Raw genomic sequence first — 17,943 nt, 5'->3', positions numbered from 1 at the left:
GTTTGACTTTTGCTCATCTCCAATTCATCCATGATGCACTTTAATATAATTTCAGAGCATGGAAATTCCCTCAACTCACCTTTCAGTGTCATTTATCAAATTAAATACCATGCACCAATTAATCTCAGAAACACTCTCACACAAGCATTCAGTTCATAGACAGATCTTTTTATTTAATTGTTTGCAGATACATAGAGAAAAGCTGAGTTATTCATTCCATATAAGTCAGAAAGGAGACATGAGTGAAGGTTTTGACACTTCTAATGAAGGACACAGCACAGAGTGGAGCCAGCAGCACTTACACGAAAAAGCTTTTTGTAAGATAGGTGGTGCTCAGAAACAGAAAGGATTAAACAGGTTTCTCATCACCATGACCACATATATCTCTGCTTCCATTTAGCATGACATAACTGTAATATTTCTACAGATTAAAAGAGGATGTGTTTCTTTCTCGACTTCTTGTCATCTTCCTAACGGAACTGGAGTGGACTCACACGCAGGCCAATGACATCCTTGCCGATCTCAGTCACCTAGAAAATATGCGAAACAGAAAATTAGAGGACAGCAACAGGTGACTGCAGCTGTGTGGCCGCCATCGCTTACCTGTGTGACCCTGCAGATCTGGCCTTTGTAAGTGGGGCAGTAGCAGGCTCCAGACAGAGGACACTTCTCCACGGGGCGTCCGCGGTAGAGGGGGACGAAAGAGGCCGCGCACAGGTCAAATGGATTGTGGGGGTCGTAGTTCAACTGATGGGCATCCGTCAGGGTCTTCTCACAGGCTGCCAGGATCTTGCGTGTCTGAAATGTTGAGGGGATTCATCATGAGGAGGGATGAAGAGGAGTGTGGTGTTTTGTATTCATATCCAAAAAAAAAAACAAAAAAAAACTCAGAGATCGTTAGAGTCACTGAACCAACCTGCTGTGCAACATCTGGCTTCGGCCCGAGCTCCAGGAGACGGCGAGCAAAGCCTGCAGCGGTCTTGAAGTTACGCAGTTTGAAGAAGAGGTTGAGGGCTGTGCGCAGCACCAGCACCATGTGCACGGGCTGCAGATTGCAGTGGGTGAAGTAGGCAGCCATCTACAAGAAAAGCAACATGAATAAGGCAAAGTGTAAATTATGAGCTTTCTAATTCCTGTCAACATTGAGTCCACCCATCGTTGACCATCAGTGACAGCCATGACATCTTCACCTCGCAGAGCCTCTTCTGCTGCTCCAACGTGTCTTTAGGAAGCTTCTTCCTCTCGGTCTCCATGGTCAGACCCACAATGTACTCCTTACAGATTGTGATCAGCTGCTGAGCCTAAAACACAATAAAATAGTCCAGATTTTTAATGCAAACACAGGCTTGTAGATCCACTGCTAACAGGCAAGAAGATGAGAGGGATCAGACTCATCAGGTCTCGTTTCTCACCTCTGCAATCTCCTGCTTGTTATCCACCACGAGCAGTGGCACCGAGAGCAGGATGACTCTGAAGCGTTCCACTGCTTCCTCGAACCGTCCAGCTGTTGTCAGCTGGTAGCACTGCTGCAGGCGGGCGATGAGATCGGAGAGGCGCAGCCCCACCGCAGGGAGCCCCTGTTTAGCCCCACAGTCCTAAAACGAGCAAGCATTGTTCTCCAGTCAGTTTCTTTAAAATAACTACAATTAGAGCGATGGCATCCGATGGAACTTCACCATACCTTCCAGTTCCTCTGGGGATTTCCACGCAGGCAGGGCAGCGAGGGAAGGCCCAGGTAACAGGTGCGGCCTCTGGACAGCGTCTGCATGAAGAGCGACTTGTAGGGACCGAAGTTCACCACCCCCACCTGATCGTGGAGCAGCTGTCAGAAAGAAAACAAGAGAATGTTCATTGTGTGGCAGAACAACGTTCAGCTCATCGTCACTCAAACTGTCTTGATGTGCTGAACTGCACGGGGGATAAGTTCCCGTTATGAGCGTACTCTCATGGCAGTTTCGAAGGAGCCGGCCAGGAGGTGGTCCACTGGCAGCTGGGAGTTGTTGCACCACATCTGGGTCGGACTCATGCCTTTAGTGGGAGGGACGAAGAAGCCATCCTCTCCTCCTCCACCTGCACCGGCTGGAACATCCTGTCGAGTGGAAGAAATGAATCACATCAAAACTGATCCTTCACTATCAGAAAGGCGCCTTAACGTGGGAGCAGATGCTCTGGAAAGGATATAACTTCAGTGTTTAACCTCCCCGACATGGATGTACAACATGCTTTGTTAAAGAATGAAGCTTGAGAACAGATCAGCCGAGGTGGAACAGTTTGGCGAGAGTTCCGCCTAACTGATGGTGGGATTTATAGCAAAGCGCCTCAACTCACCAGCTCTGGAGGAAGGTCCAGGTCTTCTTCCACCTCCCAGCCGCCTCCCTCCTCTTTCACCACTCCTTCATCCCCTAATCCTTCCTGGGCATCCATGAAGCCATCTAGCAAAGACAGAGAATTCATTCATTTCATTTTTAAACAAGGCCCGTCCGCTTGCATTAAGAAGAGGATTACAAAAATAAAGAAAAAAAGTTTTACCTTCATCCAGCTGCAGCTCAGCATCATCTCCCCAGCCTTCTCCTCCTGTAGCGTCCATGTCCAGGTCTGCAGCCATCTGACCTGCCTTCCCTGCAGCAGAACCACGACACTCTCACTGTGTTGTCCTTGCACAAATCAAGCAACCAAGATGAATGAAATCTTTCAATGTTTTAATAATACAGTCTATTTAATTATACTTTACTAGGGCGCCCACAACACACAGATCTCTAGAACTGACAGAACACTCACCTTTCGCTGCAATGGCACCTTCAAAGAAGCCCTTGGACACGGTGAGCAGAGGCCAGTTTGTGTCCAGAGGATTGATGGGCGGAGGCGGCTGCAGCAGCTGTGCATTGGGATCCACCTCCGGCACCTTTCAGACACCAGATTACCCATCATGTCTTTGTTAAACCGTGCTGTCAGTGCTGCGGTTGAAACTTCATTTATACATTTAGAAATGGGTTTGTATCATGTGTGTCCATCGTACTGCAGGATCGGCACAGAGAATGTTTCCTTAACATACCGTCTCCTTTTCTGGGTCAAAGGTCTCCTTCAGAGCTTCAGCTTCCTCATCGAGCCCGTGTGTGGCAGCAGTCAAGTAAGCAAGAGACTCTGAAATCACAAAGAGGGGACTGTTATTAGACACATAGCACAGCCAGCACGTTTATAATATGATGTGGACGAAACAATTTTCAGTATTTTTGGCAAAAAAAAAAAAAATCCTGTACAGAAACCATAAACAGATAAACACAGATAGCCAGAAATCCAAATGTAGAACTATAAAATCAGTAAAGAGGCTTTAAGGGTGAAGAGCTGAACTCACTCTGCCCACAGTTCTTCAGAATGCGGACCCTCTCACTGACGTCTCCCAGGTACAGGGCCGCCTGGTAGTGGCCGCTCATGTCCTTTCGGATCTCGGCTACACACAGAGTACACAGACATTAGACAAACCCCTCCGTAAATCACAGAATTCTTCCAAATGAACAAGCAAGTATCGCCGTCACTCACCGATTTTCATCATCTTGCGCAGCTTGGCCAAGTTGCCGGTGATGAGGTAGAGGAAGGTGAGCTTGTCGAAGTTCTTGGTCCTCTGGTAGCACATTTCCACAACCTGGTGGTGACCCTGCAGGAGGGCCGCCTCGCCCAGACGCTCCCAGCAGCTGCGCTCATCCAGAGCTTTGGCTGCTTCCAGCGCCACCTGAAGGCATCAAGAGGGCTGATTCAATGACTTCTCCTCCTCCTCCTTCTGCAGTGCTTCAACATGCACATCATACATGGATGAAATGAACTCTCATATCGCTGTACTCCTATCGATCACTGATCGATAACAGGCGGTCTCTGCAGCCCGTCGATCCACTCACCTCGATGTTGCCGCACTCCAAAGCCAGGCTGAACCGGGTCTTCTCATCCTTGACGAAGTGCAGCGCCACCTCGGGGTAGCCCTTCTTCTGCAGGTAGGCAATGATGGACTGGCCCACCAGCTTGGCGTTGCGCACCATGTGGAGCACCTAGAAGGGGAAAGAAAACTGGATCAACAAGCAGGAAGACTGTACAAAGTTTCAGCTGGTTAAAAAACAACAGGCTGCCTGTAGATGTGCTGTGGCCGGTCGGAGATCGGGACGTTTTAAGGACACACCTCATCGTACTTGCGGTTGACCAGGGCCAGTTTGAAGCGGTACTCGGTGGGGTCGATGGTGAGGACGCGAGGCCGGCACTCCCTGTCCAGGCAGTACACGCTGTTCCCTCTCACACGGGTCACATAGATGGGCAGATCCAGAGTCCGGATGATGCCGTGGTCGCTACAGGGGCACAATTAAAGCACAACGACAGACGTTTAACAAAAGACATGATGCAGTTTTCAACAGAAATCTCTTCGATTAAAATCAAGTCAATGGAAAATATGTACCCAACAGCTGCGTGTCGCCCTCATTCCACCATAATCTCCCAAAGTTAAACAGAATTCTGTAGGTGAAAGTGTCGAGATGCTGAGTGACGTACCCGGAGGTGAGGGCGTATTTGATGTGGTTGGAGGTGGTGTAGATGAAGACTCCGCTCTCATCCCAGGCTCCGCTCTTCACTCGGATGTTCTCATGAATGTTGCACAGACTCTCCAGCTTGCGGTTGCAGATCATGATGGCTAGAAAAAAAAAACAAGAAAAGAAGAAGGATTGGAATTTTTGTTGCAAAGAAATGGTTTGAGCTTCAGCTGAAAACAGACTAAAATCTTTTCAGCTGTTTGGGCAACTGAAACCGTGTGCTCACCGTGTTTGGCCAGCAGGGCGACGTGGCTGGTGTCGGCGCTCCACACCACGTACTTGACCTTGGCGATCTTGACGGTGGCCAGGGAGCGTTTCTGCTGCACGTCGAACAGCGTGACGCCGTCGGCGTCGCGCAGCAGCAGCGAGCCGGTTCCCGCATAGAAGATTTCCTCGCAGCTCGGCACTTGGACCTTCTTCACGATTTCATTCTTCAGGTTTTTAATCAGCAACTGTAATAATAAAGACCCAAGTGTTACGTAGAGCAGGTACTGATCAAGACGCAGTGATAAAATATTTTCCTTTTCTTTCTTCTCACCCGTACTCTTTTTTAAATCTCATAAACCAGGAGGACTTACGGAGTGCATGCGGTCCAGGACGGCGAACCTGTTCCGGGCCACCCAGACTGCTGTCAAGCCAGAGGATCGTTTCCCCTCCGGTGCTAATAAAAACACAAGCTTCGCGTTAGTTTATTGACCGAGTACAGTTCCCATAAAGCTGACAGGAATGATAATCACGGTAGAGATCCAAGAATGAAAAGTATTTCACTACAATAAAAACAAAGAGTGGGGTGAAACTTTACCATCGGGATTCTGAGAGTCACTCTCTTTGGGGATGGAGTACAGGTCGTAGGTGCTGTTCTCCAAGTTGGTTGCTCTCTGCAGGATGGAAGGAGGATTATATCAAACAAGTGGAAAAACAGTTTGGTTCCTGTAATCAGATGATATGTCTGACAGAGAGAACCTTACAGTGCAGAGCAGGACAGCGTTCTCAGCAGGGTTGTAGGACATGCTGAACACAGGAAACTTCGACCCACTGGAACAACACAGGGAGTTTTTCAACACGTATTCAACTATTTTCCTCACAATCTTTCATAACCGGACTCAAATTTAACCTGTCAGTCACACACACACACACACACACCTGCGAAGCTGCATGACAGCGGTGTCTTTGCTGCTGTTGAAGTCCAGCTGGCGAAGGAAGCGATCCTTGACGTAGTACAGCATGTTGCCGTGCACGGCGTACGCTGGACGCTCACGCTCCAGCTTGAACACAATCATCCCACTGTCATGACCTAAAACACACAACATCACTCACAATATCAGACATACTGTACTTCTGCCAACAAAACCGCCTCCTCCTGCTGGTCCATGCTTTTCATTCTTTCAGCCGCATGCATGCTGTCAGGGTCACTGGCACTACTTTAAGAAACACATGCACTGATGAGAACTTCTATGGTTGTTATGTATCACTCTTACCAGCAGCAAACAGGTTGAGGTTTGGGTGAGCTCCCAGCACCCAGAAGCGATCGTGGTCACGCCGGAAGGTCTGCACTCCGGTCCTCTTGGACATGTCCCACACCCGGATGCTCTTGTCCTCGGAGTTGGACAGGATGAGCTCCTGGCGCGGGTGGAAGACGGCGCAGGACACGTTGTTGTAGTGTCCGCGGCAGGTGTCCAGCTCCCACGCCTTAGACTCTGAACCAGCAATGGAGAATTAAAGAGGTCAGCGACAAAATCCTGAAGCGAGTTAAAAATTGTTATATTTCTTCATTCTGATAAAATGACAGCGGTGTGCTATTTGCTTCCAGATTTCAACTTCTTTCTTCAAATATTCAAGTAAAATTTGGAAAACACTTTACAGCAATAACGTAATACACTTTACATCTATAAAAACACTACAAAATGTGACGAAAGAATAAGAGGATGAAAATAGAACTGAAGCTACAGCTGAGCAATGCAGAAAAAAACATGTTGAACGTCAATCTAAGTAAATGGATCAGTAAGACTGAGCAAGACCAAGAATGGCTTTAAAAACCAACTGTAAGAGCTTAAATCTGTAAGCAGTGGAGTAATCTGTTCATGTGCGGCAGTGCTGCTTAAAAAGCAAGCAGAAGAATGTAGGATAAATAGGAGGTCCAAGACTGGCTGAAACCAACATCCAGAGCATTCCACTCATCCATCCTCCAGCTGATGAAAGCAGGAGATGTTCGAGTCAGGAAGGGTTTTACTTTGAATAAAAGGTGAAAAAAAAAAAAAAAAAAAGAATTCTGACAGAAATTCTCACTCACCGTTCATTCTCCAGATCTTGACCTGCCTGTCATCGGCCCCAGACACAATGAGGGGCATGCTGGGGTGGAAAGCTGCCCAGTTGACCCCGCGGTCATGACCCTGAGCACAGACACACAACCTCTCAACGCTCACACACTGAAAACAAGGAAAACATCTGCCCCTCTAGCAATAAGAAACGGGTACAACACTGCTCCAACTTTCACAGCTGGAGCAGTGTTTGACAGTAATCGAAACAAGCAATGCAACAAATACGAACACAAACTTGTCGCTCACCTCAAGCACGTGCTTAACGACGGCGTCCGACGCGCCAAACAAGTCAACGCCGGAGATGCCTCGCACCTCGGTCTCCACGGCGCCCGGCGACAGGTTCTTCTTCCTCAGACCTGGAATCGTCAGGCAGAGCAGCGCGTGCAAAGAGGCGGAGCCACGTTCACGTGACACACGACACAACCACAGTACGGGGGAGGGAGGAAAACATGAAGTACAAAAAACAAAACAAAAAAAACACATTTGAATTAAATATAAGGCAAGTAAAAAAGGCATCATGAGTTAATCACAAAGAGACCACTGTTGGACTGCTGAACACACACAGCGGAACACATCAACACAACCTCTGCTCTCTCGTGTTACTCGCCAACTTGAGCCTGGAAACTATCAAAAATTGTAGCAGTCGTCTTGATTGGGTTAATAAATCACTGCGACAGACGAAAACAACACGTTTGATTAGACTGGAGAAAAAGTACTGATCAGCTTCCAGATTCAAACGAAGGCAGAAACACAAATCTGTGAGAAAGCACAGCCTGTGATGATCCCGACCCGCTTAAAAACTGCGGTGAACAGAGAGTTCAACAGCGGAGAGGAAGGAGACACGCGATAAGAAGTGACTCTTGAAACCCATGTGCAGGTGTGGATGTTTCCAAGGAGAGCATGGGATAAGAAGGACAAAGGGAGTGTGTGGACTCGGCTGATGGGTGGTGGGGTGGCTGGTGGCGAGGGTTTTAAAGACGTGCTCTGATGGGGCGCTGGGTGTTAATAGGAACTTTGGTTCATGCATGTTTCTGTCAGAATGTTTGAATTACGTGCACAATTAGTGGATGAAATGTCAAAGCTGAAGGTTAAGATTCAACCTAACCACAATCTGGTAATTGCGGCTTTAGGACATATAAGCAGTGTTATATTTCATGTTATCTTTTTAGTTTTGGAGCCAGTCATGCAAGAGTTAGAGGTCGTAAGAACTTAACATCAATACTGCAAAAAAGGTATATATGCAATAGTAAATGTATCCATTACATTGGTTTATTAATGGATGCAATTCAAATCTGCAAATATTAAGGAACAAAATGGGAAGCAGTATATTTTGTCTATAACGCGTGCAAAGTGAACCTTTCATTAATTCTAAATCCAGGTCGTGCATGGAGCACGGAAAGCTGAAAATGTACATGCTGCAGTTATGTCAGTTTAACAGGAAACAATTAAAATCATGCTCAAAATGGAAAAAACACCAAAGCACAAGTTCAGGACAGGCCATAGATTCACAATTTCTGCATGTTTATGAGTATGACAGTGACAGCAGAGGAGAGTCAGTTCATGGTTTAGTTAGTAGAAAGACAAGCAACAAGAATGTAGAACAAAGACCAACAAAGAGCATGCAAAAGCACAGAAACACCTCTCAAAACGAGACCATCTCTCTTCTTGGGCACCGTGCCTATCTATCCTATGAACCTTTCAGATCTTTCATTTGCAGTGCAATATTTCACTCAAGAAATCTGCACTGCAAATTAAATCTGCCACAACTTCCTTCAAATCTTTCCCCCACAAAAAAGAGAGGTGTTTCTGCAAACAGCCCACAGAGATGCTCTTTACAAGTTGAAGACGGAGAAGAGGTTCAAGAGGCAACATGGACATTGCTCTTGCCCTCTTCCTCGTCTTTTGTACCACTCTGCCCCTCAACCCCTCCCCCAAACCCGGCCCGCTGTCCTCCTGTCCGCTTTCCCCAAGCCCTCACCAGAGATATCCCACACTCGCACGGTTTGGTCCAGACTGGCTGACACCACCAGGTCCTCGGACGGGTGGAACTGGGCGCACATCACATAGTGATTGTGGCCTGTCAGCACACTGCAGACAAGACAGAAAAAAAACAAGGTTTCAAATGTACTGGATTCATGACATGGTTCAAATTATAACCCAATGTGTGTCTTAAATGGAGCCAAGATGAAGGACTTCAAAAAGTGTACTAAACACTTAAACCCTACTATGTAACTTATCTCACTTGCATGTACTGGAGACTTGAAAAAAAGACACCGTTTCAATTTTCATGCATTTTAAAAACTGCATTTGAAGTTAATGCAAACAACGTAACTGCCAAGTTTGTGCCAAGTATTCATTCTTTCTCCATGTTAGCCATACCGTGCAGGTTACAGCTCATCTTACCAGACACAAGTCCTGGACTGCCAGTTCCAGATCCGAATGGTCTGGTCATCAGAGGCACTCAGAATCCAAGGGTACTCCTACAAGGAAGGTGGCGACTCGTTATTACCACTTAAGAGTAATTTTAAAATTACAAAAATCAAGAGTCAGAAAACTGGTAATGAGGCAGAATAACTCACGTGGTGAAAGAAGGTGGTTCTGATATAGTCCAGATGGCCCAGGAGGGTGAAGAGGCAGCGCCTGAGCTTATAGTTCCATACCTGGGGAAAGCAGATAACAAATAATTGACAAAACATGACATTGGTTTATCCAAAAACTGAACTTCACACCTCATGCGTCTCAAGTAATGAATCAATAACTTTGATTATGAACACCAAAAACATAACACCTTGATTTTGTAGTCATCGCCTCCGGACACAAACAGAGGCTGCTGTTTGTGGAAGTCTATTCCTCGGACAGGGCCTGAGAGAGAGATCACAACAATCATATGGTGACATCTGATTAACAAGAAGAATTCGGGGATTTAAATGACAGCCCACCACTTCACACTTACCATCGTGCTCGTCAAACTTGTCAATCAGTGTGCACATCCGATAGTCCCATAACTGGATGACTCCATTGTGTAAACTTGCAAGAACCCACGGCCTTTTGGGGTGGAAACTCAGGCCTGGGGTGAATCAAATCAGATTAATAAATTTACGATGACAATACTAATCTCCAAGCATCAGAGAGTGAGAGATATTCGGGTGGAGAAATGCAGAATTTCGTTCGCAACAGAGCAGCTTAGGCCACGTAGCGTCCATTTACTTTCACAGAGGTTTGCGAACAGTAAATATACTGACAGTTTATTCGGGAAGCTGATAAACACATAACAAAAACGTGTCTAATACAATTTTGCAAGATAACATAAATTTTCTATTGATGACGAATGACTGAGCAGACGAAAGCCAGCTAGCTACGCTACATTTAGCTTATCTGCTAGCCTCCAACTCTTACCTTTAACACGGGCCGACTTTGTTTCAAATTTCGTCAACATCGTTCCACTTCAGCACTGTAGCTTATTTATTTTAATACTATCCCAATAAACTCCACTGAACTGCTGCAGGCAAGCTGACTTTTGTTGCCTGGCCGTGATCGCCCGTCCAGTCGCTCCACTTCTTCCTGACACGTAGCTCGTTTTGACTTCCGGTTCTGAACAATAAAGTTTAGCATTCAAAGTGTGACGCAGAAAGCTCCACGGCGGCGGGACATGGATATGGAACACATAGAAGCTGCACCAAACTGTTCCGTGGCGAATGCATTTTATTATATCATGATGAATATTGCCATTGATATCTTTTAATCATCACAATATTGCTGTTTCCATATTAATCATTATATTTTGATTCATACTGAGTTTCAACATGATAAATACCATAAACAGGAAAACCTCGGACGCAACCATCTGCATATCTACAAACTACTAGAAACTACTAGAACGATAAAATACTCCTTAATTGATGATGTTTTGTTCTGGCCATAGTGTCCAGCATCAGTGTCTTTCCTCCAGATTTAGTCTGATCTAACTCCAAACTTCTTCCAGCATCTTCTTTTGGTCAGGTTTAGCGTCCACTGTAGTCCGCCTCCTTTGAGAAAAATTAAAAGCTGAAATTTTTATCATTTTAACCTGAAAAATAAAATATCTAAAAGCTCAAAATGTGTCTTTACCAATAAATACTTTTTAAGATAAATGAATCACTGGAAAGCATTTTCTTGATTGAATGCCTGATGCCTGGCATTTAAGTTATGGTAACAGAAAAAAAAACTCAAAGGTGGCAGTAAAATGCAAGGATCGACCGATATGGCTTTTTCAGGGCCGGTGCCGATGCCGATTACTGGTACTTATGGAAACCGATAACCGATATGTCGAACCGATATTCATTTGCAGTAAAAATGAACATTTTGGCGTCAAAATTTAGCTGTGAGTGGGACATTGTTACACAGGCCAGAGTAGTGACTTCAGGCAGAGAGAGAGAGAGAGAGAGAGAGAGAGAGAGAGAGAGAGAGAGAGAGAGAGAGAGAGAGAGAGAGAGAGAGAGACGGCCGTATATATGATCCAAAGAGCACGTTTTTAAGTACATTTATTTTATCGGCTATTGGTGGTAACCTTGCCAGCAAGCTGAATCCTCACGGTATTTGTTCTCACACACCACGTGAAGCAATTTGTTGCTGCACATGTCAATATGGCTTTTGCCAGGTTGGAAAAAAAGGCTGATACCGATTATTAGAAAAATGCCGAATATCTGCCGATATTATTGGCCAGGCCGATAATTGGTCGATCCTTAGTAAAATGTATTTCTTAAAGTGCTTTTGGGTGATTTGCAGGATCTACCGAGGGCGATGTGCTAATTAAGGATCCATTATTTGCGCAGCACGATTGATAAAAAAAAATAAACTTGTCAACCATAAAATAGAATTCTGAAAAAAAGAAATTAAAATAAAACAAGTCTTCATTGTCATAGTGTACAGAAAAACTGAAAAGCTGCTCCTCCCACGGTGCAAATGAACAGAAAAAGGTTGATCTTAAACCATATGTCCCAGAAACTGCTGGACTACAAATTCATATTGAATGACACAAATACAAGCACAATTGTGTTATTGTATTACACCATCACCGTATTCACAAAATTTATTGCACCCTACTCATCTACATGTTACCAAAAACTGTCCTGTTTGCTGAACCTGAGCTGTGATCACTCTTCCACACCAAGATATAGTGATAAAATCAAAATTCTAAATATATAAAAATAAAATCAGTTTTAGAAAAGTAACGCGTTTGTTTAGTTTTTAAATGTTCATTTGACACGGGCAAGATGAAAAATGAAAGAAACTTGTGACTGGATTTCAACACTGCACCACAGAACTCATGCATCATCTGGTAGTGAAACTCTGGTATTATAGCTACTGTACGTACAGCAGCCACTGACTGATCTGAGGAATACTGCTGACAGCAAAGAGTGGAAAAGAGGGAAACATTCAATTATAGTTTTGAAAGTCTTTTTAATCTGCAAATGACTCAACAAGACAATATCTGCATCACATCATTGCTTTTATTTCATATATTTACAAATCCAACAAGATAGTGGCAAAAATAACAGGTTGCATTTTCTTTGAAGGAGCATCGGCCTCGAGGTGAAAAGGTCGCACTTCCTCCCCCGAGACGGAACGTGTGGAGCAGCCTCCCCTCGGCCGGGGCTGATGTATATATCATTCCTTCTCAGTGCACGGCTGACCGAACCCTTTCAGTCGGCTCCGTGGTTATTGACGGGCCGGCGTTCGCGTCATTTCTGGCCACCTCTCTGCGGTTGCTCCGGTAAACCATTGTCCAGCAGCAGCAGCAGTCAACGCAACACATCCACTGCAGTAAACACACCTTTCAAACACCGCCACAAAACGCTAACATCAGGCTGCTGATGTTTCAACCGACAGTGTTCCTGCATGCATTATATGCATGCTCATGACACAATGGGATGTTCTGGATTCTCCCTGCCAGTCGCCTTTTCCAGAAACAGCGCTGTACCTCCGAGGGTTACAGGTCCGCCCAATCAGACAGCGAACACGCTGAATTACAATCTGTGTTTTGCTTTTCCAGCAGGATCCATCACTCTGCACATTGAGAACACGGGGAATCACACTGGAAGCACTTTGCACAGTAACTCTACACTATAATGATCACTGGAACCACAGCAAAGGCGCCCGGCAATCCTTTCAAATCAACATGTGGGGATGGGGAGTGACACTCGGGGAATGGGGTTCATTTAATTCAGTGAGCTACTGGAGATCCTGGAATCTTCTCACAAGAAAGTCCCCTTCTGTAACTCTCTCTATATATATATATATATATTAAAAAAAACTGACCAACACTCACCTCTTTTTCATATTTTTCCTGTTAAAAAACTAACTTAAGTTCAGTTCTGTACAGTTTTTGGAATTAGTTTAGGCAGAAAACCTCGACAGATATTGCAGATGTATATTATAACCGTATCTTCAGAACAAATTATTATTCAATTTCAGACGATACTAAGACAACAGCTGATGTGAGTCATTTAGCGAAGGCACCGTTCACCAGTGAGTTTACCGTCAGGCTAAACAGTATGCGAACACGACACAGAGCGTGGCAGACGCCATGTCTTACGATGGTGAGACTGCTCAATTAAACCGAAGAAACTGCAGCAACCAAGATCAAACTGAGGAAAGGATATTAAAATGTTCATCTTTGTGCGTTTGGTGATTTTACAGAGAAGAGAGTGTGTTTTTGTGACCGGCTCTTTTTTGGTTTCCGTGCTTCCGGCTCTGTTGTGGTTGCTGTTTGCACACACACCTCCTCCCAGAGGGAAGCAGTGTGGCCACGAGGCCAGATTCCCGCCTGGCGTTTTCACTCCCTCCCTGCGGCCGACGCACACGGTGACCTGCGGGCTCCCGGCGCTGGATAAGCCACGCCCACCGCCTCCTCACATGATGGAGCACTGCTCTCCTGCGCCGGCCCCGGGGCCTCCGGGGAGGTTGAGGGACTCCATGTCGAAGTTGAAGCCAGGAGGCTGCAGAGTCAAACAAACAGAACCCGGTTCTGTCAACATACTTACGATTGTTCTTCTAGAATTCAACTACAAAGACAAACAGCTTCTCAAAGACGATGCATTCAGTGAGTGATTATTGAGCAGTGTTATAATCACTGGAGTGTGGCAGGATGAATATTTGTATGTTATGAATATTTTGCACACAAAAACATTTGCTGTTGCGACTCACTGCATCTCCTGCCAGCTCTTTCGGTGGCTGTCCAAGGTCTTGAAGCTGTAAGTGAAAAAGCGATGATCGGTCAGCTGTGTCACTCTTTCCACATCATAGCCTATAATTGCTGTGCACTACATCTGCCACGAAATTTTGGATCTAATCTTAGTTTTTTAAACAACCCTTCATGTTTTACAGACAAGAGATGTGTGCACTGACATTGCAATTAGGTAAGCAGTTGATAGTAAAGACAAGAGGTGGGGAGTGCATGTCGTCAGTGTTTGAGCCTGTATCGCTGTACAGTTCTGACTGTGAATGAACCAAAATGCAGCCTCACCTTCTGCATCAGTTCCATGATGCTCTCGAATGTACTGTCTTTGTCTGAAGCCTCCTCTTCCTTCTCAAACAGCTGGCAGATCTCTCCCATGATCTTGGACTGCTGCTCAAAGCGCTGGTATTCCTCTGAGCTGATCGCCGACTTGTTGGCCTCCAGCCACTCTGGGTACTGTAAGAATGATCGGCAGTTACAATAAAAACCACAAAGAGAAATTGAAAAACATTATGACCACTCACTGAACAAAAGCTGACCTTGGTTGTGATTTCTTTTAGAGATGGGTAAAGCACTTCCTTAGAGAGAAGGTTATGCATGATGGACTGCATGATGGGCAGGATGTTTCCATCCTCACCGCCAGCTTCTCCACCCTCATCCAGACCCAGTCCTTCCAGAGCCTTGACGAGGTCATCTCCCGCCAGTCCCGTGGACTGCAACCCAACAACAGCGGCTCAGTCAGTGTTTCAATATGTAAGGCTTCTCCCCTCCATAATGTCCAGATTCTTTCTCAGCTCACCTGAAGGTTATCTGCATTTTTGGCCAAGCCACGGAGCGTTTCCTTTAGACAGGAGGTGAACTCTTGCTGTGAAGCGGTATCAGTGCCTGGTCGTGCAAAGCAAGTAACAGCGAGGGATTGATACTTAAATGGGTAGGAGAACACATGAAATGCAGAGGTAATTTCTTACCAACTTTCCCTGCAGCCTCTGACAGTTTCTGAAAGTGCTGCAGTAACTCTGGCTCCTCCTGAGCCAGCTCTGTCATGGCTTTCTCCCACTCGTCCTTGGCCTGAGCAGCCATGTCTCCCTCAAACAAAGTCTCAAACAGCTTGCAGTCCTCCAGCAGGGGCGGCTGCAGGCAGGAAGACAAAGGACTTCAGTCCAGGAAGTATGTGAACTGGGCAAACTACAAACACACAGGGTTCCTTAAATTACTAAACCTTCAGTAAGAAGCCTGGCAAATCAATGATATCTAATCGAAATTATGTTAACCAACCAACATGAAGTGCTGGAAAAGCTCACACAGGAAGAGCATGATCACAAAGAATAAACTAAAAACTGCTTGTTTGATCAATTTTCTCCAATCCTGTTGCTGTAAACAGATTTTAGTGAGCATGCTAAAAGTGAACATAACTCAAAGTCCTGGATCAGACAAGTTCACGCCTAAAATGCAGCCCAGAGTCATTTTCTCTGTGGCCTGTGCCCCTATCAATTATAATAAACATCAAATGCATTTACTAGTTCTACCTCATAGTGGTGGCACACATACATGCAATAAGCAGGGCAACCACAGCCTTGGCTGCATTAAATCTGATAAACAGTAGAAGGCATCCATCTCTGATGCATAGCTTGTAACTCTGCTTTATAAAAAACTGAAGCGTTACCATCAGATAAAATGAAGAGATTACAATCCAAAATGTTATCTTTAATCAGCCGATAACATTCATGAAGCCCTATGATAACCTAGATGGAGTGAAAAGACAGTGCTCTTTTCACCGACAGTTTATTCTACTGTCAAAGGACACAGTAGAAAAACAAAACTTACCCACAAGTAAACTGAAAATTTCAAATACAATCCAGTTAAGAGAAAAGAGACAGTTGAAGAAAAATAAAGACAAAACAGACCTTTTCTGCTCCACTGTCTACCGAGGAGGAAGCTGCTGCAGGCTCAGGAGCTGGAGGGGCCTTGTCAAAGTCACCCAGCGCACCTTAAAAAGTTTTACAAAGATAAATTCAGTCACTGTTGGTATGAAATATACATCTAATTACCAAAATGGTCCCAGCAGCAGTGTGTATTGTTTTCACTGGTGAGCTTACACCTGTAGATCCCATCATGGGGGAACCCTCTGGAACAGCTCAGATGATGCTCAGTTCTTTAGAGAACAAAGCATTTCCAACCAGGGGCGTGATGAAAATACCATTTAAATATCAAAACCTTTTCGATTCCTCACAGATGACCAGTTTGTAAAAACTACTCGTTTTTCTAATGATCTCACCTGGATGATCAGGTTTAGACTGCTGCACGTTAATGTTCTTTCTGGAGGTTGTTTTCAATCTACTGGGTTCCTGTTTAGCACTAGTTCTACGCACTGTTATTAGTTTTGCTGTACACTGGAAGTGAATATAATTCCTGATGCAAAACCTGTCTGGGATTGTAAATTTGACCTTTGAAACAAAAATGCCAGCTGATGTTGGTAGAACAAAATCTTTTCTAATAAACACTTGTGGCAGATGATCAGGATTATCTTACTTCAGAGTAACAATTTGGAATAATTCATCTTTATTTACACGAGATAGCGAGGTTTATTTAGGTCAATGCTACTCCGGTGGAACCAAAGTGAGAGGACCCGCAGGCAGCTCGCTGTGGATCCAAACGCGGAGAAAAAAGAATCTGTGGAGCGCAGCGTCACTGTTTTAACACGGGAAACAACCGCAGCCACGAACACAGCCGACACGACTCGGTGTCAACACTCACTGTCCAGCAGCTCGTCCAATTCTGCATCGTGTCCGCTGGACGACTCTCCTGCTCCCGACGCCATGATGTTCTCTCAACAAACAGCAGCCAGAGAAGCGAGCGGCGCAGGAAAATGACGCAAAACTGCTGCGTCACCGTGTGACATGTCAAGTCTGGCGCCATCTAGTGGTACACACTGGTACTCACAGGCAAGGCCGAAAATAAAATAAAATAAAATAAAATAAAATAAAATAAAATAAAATAAAATAAAATAAAATAAAATAAAATAAAATAAAATACATACTGATACAAGCGATGAATTGCAGAAAAAATATAGGGTAACGTTTACCCTGCAAGAGGAGTTCCAGAGTCTTGAGTTACTGTGACTACAGTTATTGGATAAATACATATATAAATAAGTATAAAATTTCCCCTTAATCTTTTAGAGTTTTGATTTTTCTAAATAGCATTATGAGATTGTTTTGGCTGCTGTGGATCTCTGGAGTGGTCAGCACTCTGCCTCAAGGGGAGTAGTGGCTTCAAATCTGGGCCAAGTTCTTCTGTGTGAGGTTTTCATGCCCCTAAATGCACTCTGATCTCTTTCCTGCAGTACGCAAACATGCATGCTGCATCCTCACCATCAGCTGGCATTGGCTCCAGGAGGTTTGCAGCCCCCTTTCCTGTCTCATTTTCTGGGAGGGGTCAAACTGAGGTGAAAGAAGGAAAAATCCTATTTTAGAATGTCTGGGCAGCACTGTGAGGCTCCATTGTGAGCAGGAGTATTGCTTAAGCAATGGCATATTGCCACTAAAATGAAAAAAAAAAAAGCTCTGCACCGCCTCCAGTACTTAAAATGTTGTAATCCTCCACATTTAGGAGTTAGCCCCAGAGGTGTTACACGAAGGCTCCCTCAAAGCACACCGCTGTTTTCACTGGTTGACCTTAAAAAACTGTTCCCAGTCATAAATGTTATTGGTGAACAGGGGAGTGCGCTCTCTGGCAAAATACTGCTCTTACACATCATAATGGTTTCAATGTGAGCGGCTTCAGCAAGTTAAAGAGATCTTAACAGGATGAACACGAGCTAGCAGGAAGCTCTGATTTGACACTT

The 17,943-nt window shown here is 45.0% G+C and overlaps 2 protein-coding genes across 3 annotated transcripts; both read right to left on the bottom strand.

Moving 5' to 3' along the window:
- Nucleotides 1–152: 152 nt before the first annotated feature.
- On the bottom strand, nt 153–10,466 carry copa (COPI coat complex subunit alpha). Its single transcript, XM_030114539.1, has 30 exons — nt 10,280–10,466; nt 9,837–9,950; nt 9,672–9,745; nt 9,463–9,543; nt 9,287–9,363; nt 8,862–8,971; nt 7,130–7,239; nt 6,856–6,955; nt 6,044–6,262; nt 5,709–5,859; nt 5,534–5,600; nt 5,368–5,443; nt 5,144–5,226; nt 4,792–5,017; nt 4,528–4,666; nt 4,166–4,328; nt 3,891–4,037; nt 3,538–3,727; nt 3,353–3,448; nt 3,053–3,141; nt 2,779–2,902; nt 2,530–2,619; nt 2,329–2,432; nt 1,943–2,089; nt 1,682–1,822; nt 1,413–1,595; nt 1,191–1,301; nt 917–1,078; nt 604–798; nt 153–530 (listed from the first exon to the last, which is right to left on the bottom strand). Exons 1-30 carry the CDS (start codon nt 10,317–10,319, stop codon nt 471–473), a joined length of 3,669 nt encoding a protein of 1,222 aa, XP_029970399.1. The 5' UTR covers nt 10,320–10,466; the 3' UTR covers nt 153–470.
- Nucleotides 8,555–16,950, bottom strand: pex19 (peroxisomal biogenesis factor 19). Of its 2 annotated transcripts, XM_030114541.1 has the most exons (9): nt 16,854–16,950; nt 16,004–16,086; nt 15,068–15,230; nt 14,899–14,984; nt 14,639–14,812; nt 14,388–14,555; nt 14,069–14,113; nt 13,767–13,860; nt 8,555–8,565 (listed from the first exon to the last, which is right to left on the bottom strand). In XM_030114541.1, the coding sequence occupies exons 1-8, from the start codon at nt 16,915–16,917 to the stop codon at nt 13,774–13,776; spliced, it is 870 nt and encodes a 289-aa protein (XP_029970401.1). In that variant the 5' UTR covers nt 16,918–16,950; the 3' UTR covers nt 8,555–8,565; nt 13,767–13,773. The 2 variants fall into 2 exon arrangements, with proteins under 2 accessions (XP_029970401.1, XP_029970400.1); XM_030114540.1 differs by lacking the exon at nt 8,555–8,565 and having other exon boundaries at nt 12,355–13,860.
- Nucleotides 16,951–17,943: the final 993 nt, after the last annotated feature.

This window comes from Salarias fasciatus, chromosome 18 (genome assembly GCF_902148845.1).
Source record: "Salarias fasciatus chromosome 18, fSalaFa1.1, whole genome shotgun sequence".
Taxonomy (NCBI): Eukaryota; Metazoa; Chordata; class Actinopteri; order Blenniiformes; family Blenniidae; genus Salarias; species Salarias fasciatus.
Note: the sequence above shows the minus strand (reverse complement) of the source record. Positions and strands in the feature narration are given on the sequence as shown.

Bases quoted from the DNA above. Each gene is read 5' to 3' on its own strand.
- pex19 (XM_030114541.1), bottom strand. From the start codon at position 16,917: ATGGCGTCGGGAGCAGGAGAGTCGTCCAGCGGACACGATGCAGAATTG. The intron at 16,087-16,853 runs GTGAGTGTTGAC...AAACTTTTTAAG, and splicing joins ATTGGACGAGCTGCTGGACA to GTGCGCTGGGTGACTTTGAC. The intron at 13,861-14,068 runs GTGAGTCGCAAC...TTGACTCTGCAG, and splicing joins AAGAGCTGGCAGGAGATGCA to CCTCCTGGCTTCAACTTCGA.
- copa (XM_030114539.1), bottom strand. From the start codon at position 10,319: ATGTTGACGAAATTTGAAACAAAGTCGGCCCGTGTTAAAG. The intron at 9,951-10,279 runs GTAAGAGTTGGA...GATTCACCCCAG, and splicing joins AAAGTCGGCCCGTGTTAAAG to GCCTGAGTTTCCACCCCAAA. The intron at 4,667-4,791 runs GTGAGCACACGG...TTTTTTTTCTAG, and splicing joins CGCCCTGCTGGCCAAACACG to CCATCATGATCTGCAACCGC.